Source organism: Dermacentor variabilis, chromosome 2 (genome assembly GCF_050947875.1).
Source record: "Dermacentor variabilis isolate Ectoservices chromosome 2, ASM5094787v1, whole genome shotgun sequence".
Lineage (NCBI taxonomy): Eukaryota > Metazoa > Arthropoda > Arachnida > Ixodida > Ixodidae > Dermacentor > Dermacentor variabilis.
This window is the reverse complement of record NC_134569.1, coordinates 252450140-252462186: the sequence shown is the minus strand read 5'-3', so window position 1 is coordinate 252462186 and position 12047 is coordinate 252450140. Positions and strand designations below refer to the sequence as shown.

The window sequence follows — 12047 nt, the reverse complement described above, 5'->3', positions numbered from 1 at the left end:
GCTGGTACAGGGCACGGAACTCAAGCCTACATGCTAATGAGCAATCTTTCACCGAAAAATAAAAAAACTCAAAAATCACATGCGTGAAACGTCGAACCGAGAAGACGACAATCACATGTGCTCATGCACAGATATCAGGGGGAAAGAGCCGGAGAGGCAAGGGAAGACAGCAATGCTGACTGCAGCACCACCACGGCCACTGTGGCGGTGGCATGAATCGAAGGAGCGCACTTTTGCCGCGAGCATACAGGCGTTGGCGCCACCTCTACTTCTAGCCACTATACCATAGTCTTCGCCAGTCGCCATTTTGGTCAAACGTGCGAAGTCGGAATCTGACTTCGCATTCCTGTCGGAGTCCTACTTGTTGCATACGACAATTCGGGACACATGGTACCAATGATCAAGTGGTGCGTAGCTCCACCCAGAACTGGCGTCCCTGCATAGACGCTCAGAATGATGCCACAAATAAAGTGAAAACAAGCATGTTTGCATAGATCTCCCTTTTCTAAACAAAAGATGCCAATATAAACACGATTATGCATGCTGTGTAGACATGTTTCTGCAAGCTCACGTTCATAGTGTAAGCTTTGTCGGCAACTCCATATGACCAGGAGCCGGCAGGGTTAGCTTGTTGGGCCGTCAAATCGGAGACCTGTGGTGCTCACGACACGATCGCATGCAGCTCATGATACAGCATCTATATTGGTCCGCACAACATATACACAGTTATGTTGCACTTAAACTGTAATACATTTGATTTTATCAGTACCGACGGAAGCAAACATGCAATCCAGACAAGCCTGCGATCACTGGGAGACGGTATAAGCCTAGCTCACTGGCTGCCGGATCACTGACAGCCCTTGAGTTTCAATCCGTGACCGCGCAACTTCCTGCAAACTTTCTTGGATTATTTTTCACCATGGGGGGTGGGAGTTGCTTGGAATTTTATGGTAAGCCCAGTACCGCACTTGCATGCTTGGCCGCACAAACACCGCTGTATTGTGGCAAAGCCGAGTGTAGGACACTGGCCACTACTGTGTAACACACATTAGACCCTTGCCTGCATTTCCTGCTAAAATATCTTCTCAGTGTTTGATGTCTACTTTTCAGAGGAGCCTTAATGTCTCCCTACAATGTTTGTTTCCTACTTTCGACAGATAGAAAGTGGGTGCACATTTGATTTGGGGGTGTGTTAGAATCGAGCAAATTTTATCAAATGAATCGGCGGCGTGCTGACATTCTTTCTGCATCTCGTTTAACTCGACCAGCCAGATATTTCGATCAACCTTGTCAGTCCTGTCAGGGTCAAATTAATGGAAGTCAACTTACTAAATTACAACTGTATTTGTGTGCACAAGGTTAGGTCACATAATGTATTACTTGTACACCTTTGTGCTTCCAGTATGCAATACAGTGCGTCTTGGCCATCAGAAGCACTAGCGGCGCATAGTGGCTGCTGGCCATAGAGGCATGTCACTCGCCGCTCATTTGGCGGTAAATAGGCCAAGAGCTGGAATGCCTCCTGTATAATCAATATTTTATATTTCGTGGCATAAAAGCATGATATGCCTAATAAAATTATAATACATGTAGCTTTCTTTTATCTGTGGTGCACAATTTTTAGTCTGCAAATGCGTGCAGTGAGAAAAGTCTCTTTGACCTTAGCGGTATTGACAAGGGTTGGCGTTTGGCCTTGCATTGTGACAGCATTGTGACAGCATTGTGACAGGTAAAAGCATTTGAAAAGACAGTGAGGACACAACAGGTGCACTGCTTGTCATGAAGGAATCAAAACACAGGTCTACCAACTGAATTCACAGTCTATGCGACCTTCAGCCGATCTATGCACAAACCTTGCACAAATGCGCACATAGCTGCTCATTTTCTCTCCGAACATGCAATGTTTGTCAGACATTTTCAACGAAATGGAAGAATGCATGAATAAAGGGCCTGTCTTTCCTTGTATCAGCCACCAGAAACATAGACATGATGTGTGAATAGTTCATGAAAATAAAAAAAGCTGAAAAAACATATTCGTGTTGCGCCCTTTACTGGAGGTCAACACTTACAGCAATGGCACCAGCCACTGGTAGAGTCCTCACGCATGTCCTCTTTCTATAGACACTAGAGTACAACACTTTTTAAGTGACTTCAATTTGCTTCATATGAATTTGCTGGCAAGAAACATTTTTGAACGGGCACTTAAAAGGTGAAGCTCAATAAGAATAGGTGCATTCGGCATATTTTCAAGACTCCGTATTCATTTATTTGCCGGTAAAAGACTGACCACTAGTGGAGGAAATGTAGCGCGAAGCTTCCCACGTGCCTCATGTAATTTGTAAAATTATGAGTTACAAAGTATTCCTACCTATTTTGATCACTCTTGTGCAGAACAGTTCTTCAGACTAGCTAGGCCAAGCCCTTGGTTCCCTTAGAAAAAAAAAAAAATTCCCAGCTCATTGGTAAATAATGTACTACACACAGACCCAAGCATATGCTGTCAACGTTATCGCAGCTGACGGACTGGGTTGGTATTCTGTGCAATGTTAATTTATGCCTGCTTTTTTATTTGTATGCCCCACCTGCTTGGGCTATGTCAAGGCCTGCAGTATTGTATAATAAATAAATAAATAAATAAATAATATTCATGATGTCATGGGGAGCTAGCACAAAAACTTCAAAGTGGTGTTGCCATGAGTCTTAAATTTTGCCGTCCTTCCTGTCTTGCCAAGCCTGGGCTGTAACAAATAGTATGTGCTTGCAACAAAGGTATTTGCATGTCAAATGCTACTTCACAACAATGAGGTATAACTCTATAGCAAACACAACTGATCAGGTGCAATGCAATGCACGCAATGCCTGTCACACTCGGCCAGACAAACGCAACTATGTTTTTGATACAAGAGCAATAAAGGGCTGCTTACAAAGAGGACTTTTGTGGGCACAAGAAGCATGCACATGAAATGAGGGCCATCATAGCAGATTCAACTGCGTGGCCCAACCTGTCTCTGCATGAGGGATGCTTCAAAATTGTATTATTTCTCCTGCATGTCTGTACAGTTGACTTCTGTTAATTTGACCCTTGCAGGACAGCAAGATTTGGTTTATTTATCCAAAATGTTGAATTAACAAATAGAAACAAAATGAATGAATTCATCACATATATTTTGCTGCTTGAAGTTGTCTGTAACGCATTTTTGTTTCTTGCTCTTGAAGTGTGGCTAGGCAAGCATGAGGCAGAGAGAGCCGACACGTCTAAAACCTGTTTCAGTGTGAGACAACATAAAACAAGTGGGCACAGATGGATTGACGAGTGGTAGGAGTGCTGACCAGTAAAAGAGAAAAATTTATTTAAACAAAACAGCTTTACACTAAGGAAGCACCGTGTGCTGAATTCCTTGTGCTTTGGAGCTTCTGGTAATCGCTGTGCCATAAGAGGGGCTCTGGTTGCTGTAGAAACAAACCAAGAGCCATGCTTTTGAGTTTGAACTGCTAAACTAGTTTCCCTTCCAAAGGAGAAAAGTTGAATGAATCAAGGTAGAATTAATGGGAATCAACTGTAGAACCACTTAACAATTCAGCTGCAACCTAAGTTACAGAATAAACAATGTGTATAAGAGCTTGAGTAAGTAAATGCAAGCCACTTATACACAAGAAAAGACAGCAGCTGCAGTAACTATGAGCACTGATAGGCCAGAACAGGTTCCATAGTACAGTCAAAACCACTTATAACAATATTCAAGTGCCACGAACATTCCATTGTTATAACCGATAATTGTTATAGGTTGGTTGCATGAAAAAGAAATCAGAATGGGGGATGGCCCGTAGCTGTTCCAAGAAAATTATAATGGCGGGGTGCCAGTTCTCCTCCCTGCCACTTTCCTCGACCTGGCTTCTGATTAGGTTGACTCGTTTAACTGTTTACCTCTGCTTTCTGCACACTTCGATCGCGTGTAACAAGCCGTGGCTGTCGGCGTTCAAGAATGGCACTGCTATAACAACTGCAAAGGGGAGTCATGGGCGGCAAGTGACTTACGATCTCTACTAAGGCATCACTTTGGTGGCCCCAAAAGGCGCCTTTTAAAAATGCAGGAAGGTTGCCACAGCAGCATCTCAGCTTGAGAAACCCAGAAGAAACGCTGGAGCGAGATCTCCACAAGCATTTCGTCACATACTTTCCACTGGCTTGCACGAGAAAACCGTATGTCCGTCAGCCTCGCTTATCTTTACGCGAAGCTTGCCGACATCCTTCTCCAAGGCATCCAGGTGCTCCATGTAGTGAAGCGGAAGGTCCGTCGTGAAAACAAGCCCATGAGGGACTGAATCATTTACAGGACCTCCAGTGGAGACAATGTTGAGGCTCCATTTACACTCCATTTACAAATCTGTAGCAGTGCGCTTTCTTTTTCACCGGCAACGTCATGTATTGCTGATGATCAGGTTGCGGATCAGCCATCTTCCATTTCCGCGGCAAGTCAAACGAGGCTGAGAACCAACATGGCCAGGAATGACTTCGACGCAACGAACAAAGACAAGCACGAGCAACTTAATCCGTTAGCAGAACTGCGCAGAATGCCGGCTATAGAATAAAGAACCAACTGTGAGGGCCCAGCGAGCAGTCCGGGAGCAGCGCTGGCAGCATTGTCAGCCCTGTTGGCATGTTTTGGAGAGTGGAGCGGCACAGAGCTATTCCATTCGTCATCAGGTGGGCAGAAGGGCGATGGGACAGATGCGCGCGAGGCTGGCGTGCATCTCTAATGGAGGGAAGCACGCAGTGGCAGTTGGGCCGCGTTCACATTGGGGGAACGGCAAGCGGCCGGAAAATCTTTTCCGTGCATGTACAAGATGTTCACATTTCTTTCACCCCTGCAGTGGAAACCACTGCCGCTTTCGCCCACATTCATCTAGTTTGCGTACGTTTGTCCACGTGATGGCGCTGTTCATCACACTATTTCAAGACATACGTTCAATCATTGACCCATCAGTTAGTAAAAGCTATCATTTCGCGCAACTGCGCAGGTCATTTTTAACTTTCGTCTACCATGGAAGATAAACAAGACATAGTTTCGATAGCTTTAGCTAGTTGCTTTTCCTGAAAATAGACAATGAACAACAGAAAATGTTAAATTTTACTACCAGAAGTTTACATGTTAGTACAGCTTCTGGTGAAGCAGAAGCGTTTTCCACTTCGCTGAGGCGAAAAAATCGGTCCGCGGCTGATTTTTTCGCCGCCACTTTTTCCACCCGTTTTTCCGCCTAGGTAGGCAGATTTTTTCAAGTTTTTTCCGCTTCCGCCTGCTCCGAGACCAAGTGTGAATGCAGCCTTAGGGTCGTGGGTGATCATGCAACAGCTCGCATTTCACTTTTTCTTTTCAAGGATTTCACATTTCACTACCTCTCGGTTAGGACACTTAGCAGCCAGACTTCATTGTTATAACCGATAATGCGGCATGGGAACATTGTAGTAAGCGGGTTATTTCCCCATAGAAAACATACAAAAGTTGACGGTGCAGCAGCTTTTCATTGTTACAACTGATATATTGTTATAACTGATATGTTGTTAAAACCGGTATCATTATAAGTGGTTTCGGCTGTACTGGCACACAATAAAACATTTTCTTTGGTACTCTGCCATATGCAAGGATGAAGTTGAGAAAGATTGTGTAACACAGCCTTATGGTTGCCTAGAAATATTGTAAATCGTCTTCTAATTAAATATTTGAATTCAGTACCATTGGACTGAGTTAGCCTACTAATAATTGGTACTTCAACTTGCACATAGTATTTCAACACTTACAGCATGCAGCAGTAATAAGGCTGTGACAAGATAGCTGAGGATGCCAAAGTGTGTGCGCGCGCACTTGAAGAAACAAGGAGAGCTTAATTGCCCCAGTTTAGAGGGTGCTTTAGCTCTGAGTCAACTCTGATTTCCCCATTTATATACAGTTAAACCTCGATATAACAAACTTTATTATAACAGAGTTCTCGATATAACAAGTTACTTAACTTTTCAGAACCTTTTGTCCATAGAACACCATGTATTTAGAACCTCAATATAACGACATGGGTCTGCATGCAATTCCAATATAACGAAGTTTAACTGCCACCGCAAATGAAATGAATGAATGTGAAGTGTTTAGTGGCGCAAGTTTAGGCGCATCGTGTTCTGTATAAAGTCTAAGTGTGACAAGATATCGTGCCCCCGTGCACTTCAGTTGCGAGTGAAAGTGTGTAAGGGTGAGAGAAAAAAATATGGTGGCTTCACAAGCATTGCCTTCCTGTGCTAGCAAAGGGAAAGAGGGGGAGGGCAGCAAGGTGTTGATGGGAGTGAGCCGTGATAAAGCGCACGCGACGAGGTGGAGTTGGGCTAATTTGGCGCGTGTATCGATTTCTGGCGAGCGTCTCAGCTGTGACTGCGAATGGCTGTAAGCGTGGGTGAGCACGCACAGCTGCACACCATGCTTTAGAGGTAATCTGCTGCGTATGCAAAGAACGAGCGTGTCAAGACGGAGTGGCACAATGTAAGCTGCCTTACTGCGCATTTAGTATAGGAGGTTGCGTAATCTCGAGTTTCGGTAAGCCGTTGGAGCGGGAGGCAGATGAAGCATTTGCTCCCCGCTACTGGCACTTTTCCTGATAGCATCGTCCCAGCGCGGGCGACGCTATCAGCCATGGGGGCAGAGTGCACGTGGAAGTGTGGCTGGCTTCGCTTAATTTGTACCGCTGAGAAGATATTGTCAATGTACATGGCACGAAACCGTATCATTCGTCGCCGACTCCGAAATTTCAGACTTAAGCTGTGCTAAATTTTGGGAACAAACCTGGAAGGTGCGTTCAAAGCCATCTTCAGTGATGGAGTGTGGAATTGCAAACACACCAGCATTGAGGATGAGCATGTCTAGGTGTTGCCGCTGCTGGGCAAGGGCCGTGGCAAAGTCACGCACGGACTGCAGGGAAGCCAAATCTAGAGGCAGAAAGGATAACTTGGTGCTGGGCTTCTTGGCTTTGGCCTGGGCTATGGCTTTGGCCACAGCATCAGCCGAGCGACAGGCAATGACCACATCGCAACCATGCGAGGCCAGGGTTAGTGCAGTCTCGAGGCCAATGCCCGAGCTGCCACCAGTGACGACAGCCGTCTGGCCATCCAGGTTTCGTCCGTGCAACACCTGTGGCAATAGAGGTTACCAAAGGAGTGTCTGTATGAATCGTCCCATGACACATGACAACCTGTGAATGCGTTTTGCCAAATTTGGTCACTTGTATAAAAAAAAAAAAAATTGCAATACATTCTCGTAAACTACATGCTCTGTATGCAACTATTGTTCATGCTAAGAAGAATTGTCCTTTATTGTCACTGCTAAATTTTCAATACAGTGCTACATCTTATGTTGCAATTAAGCCTAGAAGGTCGCACTGACAGTTGTGTGATCCTGGGGCCACATCCTGTATTAATACTGCAACAAATAAAATTTGGAGTGTCAGTGTATAGGAGCTAAGGTGAATTGGAGATGCATCTTTCCTGCCGTGCATAAAAGGGCTCTTTTAAAATTTGATGACCACTGCAAAAAAAAAAAAGCATGTTATTCAGGACATCGGCAGCTTAACTCTTGCAGAGTCACTGAAAAGATTCTGTCCCGCCATATTCCTTTTGACATTCCTTTTGTAAGATAGGAGTTTGAGTACCACACCAGGAGGGCATTTGCCATTAGTGTTCAGTCATTTTTTGTTTTGTTTCTCCTCTACCAAAGATAAACTACTCTGTAACGCCTGTCCGTCGTACATGTTCTTCTTTTAATCCTTACCTTCTTAGTGCGGTTTTTTTCTTCAAGTATGTTCTGTACATTTTATAACAACCGAGAAAAAAACCTGATGCTGGGCGTGTTGCCTCCAAAAATACCCAAGACTGAAAGGATTAAATAGCAAATTATGGAGGTGCTATGCCTCAAAGCTACCACTGCACTGAGAGAATGCAAGCGGGGTACAGGATTAACTTTGATCACACAAGAGCTTCCAGTGTGCACCAAGGTCTTAATGTGTAAAAATTTCCCTAAACTTAAATCCTCATTGGAATGAAGCAGACACGGCCAGGATTCACAACCTAGTGCGTACCGGCAAACAGTCACTGAGCCACTCGGGTGTTTGGGAACTCGGAGCAATAGCAAACTAATGCGGCAATAGCCAAACCAACGGTGCACTCCTTTTTTTGGGCCCTGCTCTGCCCTCGCATCCTGTCGCCTGTATCCCTATTGGCACCAACTCGCCCAGCTGCTTTATTGCTGTCACATTTGGTGCAATAAATTTGTTTTTCCACATTCCCCGCAATTGGTTGAGTTTGGTCTTGCATATTATGTTGTACTGTCAAATCTTGTTAAATCAAACACGTTTCATTCGAACTTGTGGTTTATTCGAACTGATGCCGTGGTAACATCTAAGTTATGTGTATTCCAATAAGTGAAAATGCCCGGTAATTCAAACGCGCAAGCATTTGCGATGGTTAATTCGAACATACCACACTCTGACAATGCTTTCAGCAGCACACCAAATAATGCAGCGGTGCCTCGGACCAGCATTGCTCTCACCCAGGCATCAAAAAAAAAAACTCAGCCTGAAGAAAAATAGAGCGAAGAAAAAATAAACCATAGTGAAAAATCACCCTCTCTCAAACGGCAAGGTCGCTGTTTGTGCGTCGTGCCGCAATGCCCCACCCACTCGGCAGCAAAATGCATGCCTAGGGAGGGTTGGGCAATTTCGCGCGGCTTGCCACAGCGGCAAGCGAGCCGCGAGCAGACGAGACCAATGAGAGCAACCCCAAAAGTGACGTACGTGTGGAAAACTGGTGGCACGTGGACCCGCCTGACTGCTCTATTCGTACTCACGTTTGGTTCAGCCGTACTGCGTGTTTCACACTATAGTCTGCTCGCATCAGCTCGTTCCTGTTTTGGTTGGCTTGGTTTGGTCTCACTTGCATTTTTTTTTTTAAATGCCAAGTCTAAACCGAGATGTCTCGATGGAAAGGTTGTTAGCGAAAGTGCACCATATCCAAGTCTGTATGACCTGACAGACCCTGAATGCAGGGATGCAAAGGAAACACACAGTACATTATTCTCCTTTTGAATGCAGTGACACCGCAACAGAAGCGAGCACAACAACATCATTACAATCAGTGGCAACGTCCTCATCATTTTGATAAGACATGACTCGCATTAAGAACACAGGATGACGAACATAAACACAGTGCCAATCTGTCAGCAGACGAAGGAAAAAGGCATGCAAGCATGCAGAGTTTGGCCTCGGGATGTCCGCTGCTTTGGTTGCAGTCTTACGTGGTAGTAAAGCCTAGCGCCATTCGACAAGCTAGCGGGAAAGCAAATCTGCCTCCCTCCCACCTTTCCCCGCAACTACGCTCCCCTTGCCCTTCCTCTCAACTTCTTCACCTTCGACCGTCTCCGCACCGACACTGCCAGCCCCGTCGGCCTGGTACCAGCTTAGCCCGCTCCCTGAAGTTTCGTTTTGCATCATTATTGGGAAGCGAGTATTGGCGGGCGTGGGAAGTTTCGTGGTCCTCATTCGTTCTGTGCTTGCACGTCGTGATATATCACGACCGCTCCGTTCATGCATTGTGCTATGGTGCTGAATACTTTAAGAACAAGTCCTTCTTTTAATTCAAACTTGTTTTCATTCAAACAAATTTTTTGGCTCTTTGAGTTCGAATTATCGAGATTCGACTGCATTACGCATTTGCTGTTGACTGCTTTCAGTTTTCTTTTTTGTAGAACACTGTCCACCAAGTTGATGCTTCCACTGGGGATTCCAATATATAAAGTATGACCACACGCTCCACCTCACAGCGTATGATGAAGACAGATGTTGAAGTGCCACTTGCACAGCCCACTGGGGGTGTTGTTATTACACACACTGGCACTTTCATGGAACCATCCAGGCAGTGTTCTCTTGCAAAATATTTCTTATTTGTGGTGCAGACATTAGTATTACACTCAACGATTCAGGCCAACCTGGCTCCTTCCTCAAGGGTTAAATGACAAATGGCTATTCATCATAATCATCAGCCTGGTTACGCCCACTGCAGGGCAAAGGCCTCTCCCATATTTCTCCAACTACCCCGGTCATGTACTAATTGTGGCCATGTTGTCCCTGCAAACTTCTTAATCTCATCCGCCCACCTAACTTTCTGCCGCCCTCTGCTACGCTTCCCTTCCCTTGGAATGCATTCTGTAACTCTTAATGACCATCGGTTATCTTCCCTCCTTATTACGTGTCCTGCCCATGCCCATTTATTTTTCTTGATTTCGACTAAGATATCATTAACTCGCGTTTGTTCCCTCACCCAATCAGCTCTTTTCTTATCCCTTAATGTTACATCTATCATTCTTCTTTCCATAGCTCGTTGCGTCGTCCTCAATTTAAGTAGAACCCTTTTCGTAAGCTTCCAGGTTTCTGCCCCGTACATGAGTACTCGTGAGACACAGCTGTTATAAACTTTTCTCTTGAGGGATAATGGCAACCTGCTGTTCATGATCTGAGAATGCCTGCCAAACGCGTACCAGCCCATTCTAATTCTTCTGATTATTTCAGCCTCATGATCCGGATCCGCAGTCACTACCTGTCCTAAGTAGATGTATTCCCTTACCACTTCTAGTGCCTCACTACCTATCGTAAACTGCTGTTCTCTTCCGAGACTGTTAAACATTACTTTAGTTTTCTGCAAATTAATTTTTAGACCCACCCTTCGGCTTTGCCTCTCCAGGTCAGTAAGCATGCATTGCAGCTGGTCCCCTGAGTTACTAAGCAAGGCAATATCATCAGCGAATCGCAAGTTACTAAGGTATTCTCCATTAACACTTATCCCCAATTCTTCCCAATCCAGGTCTCTGAATACCTCCTGTAAACAAGCTGTGAATAGCATTGGAGAGATTGTATCTCCTTGCCTGACGCCTTTCTTTGTTGAGATTTTGTTGCTTTCTTTATCGAGGACTACGGTGGCTGTGGAGCCGCTATAGATATCTTTCAGTATTTTTACATACGGCTCGTCTACACCCTGATTCCGCAATGCCTCCATGACTGCTGAGGTTTCGACTGAATCAAACGCTTTCTCGTAATAATAATAATAATATTTGAAGTTTTACGTGCCAAAACGACATTCTGATTATGAGGCAGGCCGTAGTGGAGGATTCCGGAAATTTTGACCACCTGGGGTTCTTTAACATGCGCCTAAATCTAAGCACACGGGTGTTTTCGAATTTCGCCCCCATCGAAATGCGGCCGCCGTGGCCGGGATTCGATCCCGTGACCTCGTGCGCAGCAGCCCAACACCATAGCCACGCTTTCTCGTAATCAATGAAAGCTATATATAAAGGTTGGTTATATTCTGCACATTTTTTTATCACCTGATTGATAGTGTGAATATGGTCTATTGTTGAGTAGCCTTTACGGAATCCTGCCTGGTCCTTTGGTTGACGGAAGTCTAAGGTTTTCCTGATTCTATTTGCAATTACCTTAGTAAATACTTTGTAGGCAACGGACAGTAAGCTGATCGGTTTATAATTTTTCAAGTCTTTGGCGTCCCCTTTCAGATGGATTAGGGTTATGTTAGCGTTCTTCCAAGATTCCGGTACGTTCGAGGTTATGAGGCATTGCGTATACAGGGTGGCCAGTTTCTCTAAAACGATCTGCCCACCATCCTTCAACAAATCTGCTGTTACCTGAGCCTCCCCAGCTGCCTTCCCCCTTTCCATATCTCCTAAGGCTTTCTTTACTTCTTCCGGCGTTACCTGTGGGATTTCGAATTTCTCTAGAATATTCTCTCTTCCATTATCGTCGTGGGCGCCACTGGTACTGTACAAATCTCGATAGATCTCCTCAGCCACTTGAACTATCTCATCCATATTAGTAATGATATTGCCGGCTTTGTCTCTTAACGCATACATCTGATTCTTGCCGATTCCTAGTTTTTTCTTCACTGCTTTTAGGCTTCCTCCGTTCCTGAGAGCATGTTCAATTCTATCCATATTATGCTTCCTTATGTCAGC

The 12047-nt window shown here is 45.0% G+C and overlaps 1 protein-coding gene across 2 annotated transcripts in view; it reads right to left on the bottom strand.

Annotated features, from left to right (window-relative positions):
* The window catches only part of Wwox (WW domain-containing oxidoreductase), a 30808-nt gene that overhangs the window by 4484 nt on the left and 14277 nt on the right, over nucleotides 1–12047 (bottom strand). For both annotated transcript variants that reach the window (XM_075682835.1, XM_075682834.1), the window contains exon 2: nucleotides 6822–7166. In XM_075682835.1, coding sequence (XP_075538950.1) covers nucleotides 6822–7166 — 345 coding nt within the window. The remainder of the gene's footprint in view (nucleotides 1–6821; nucleotides 7167–12047) is intronic.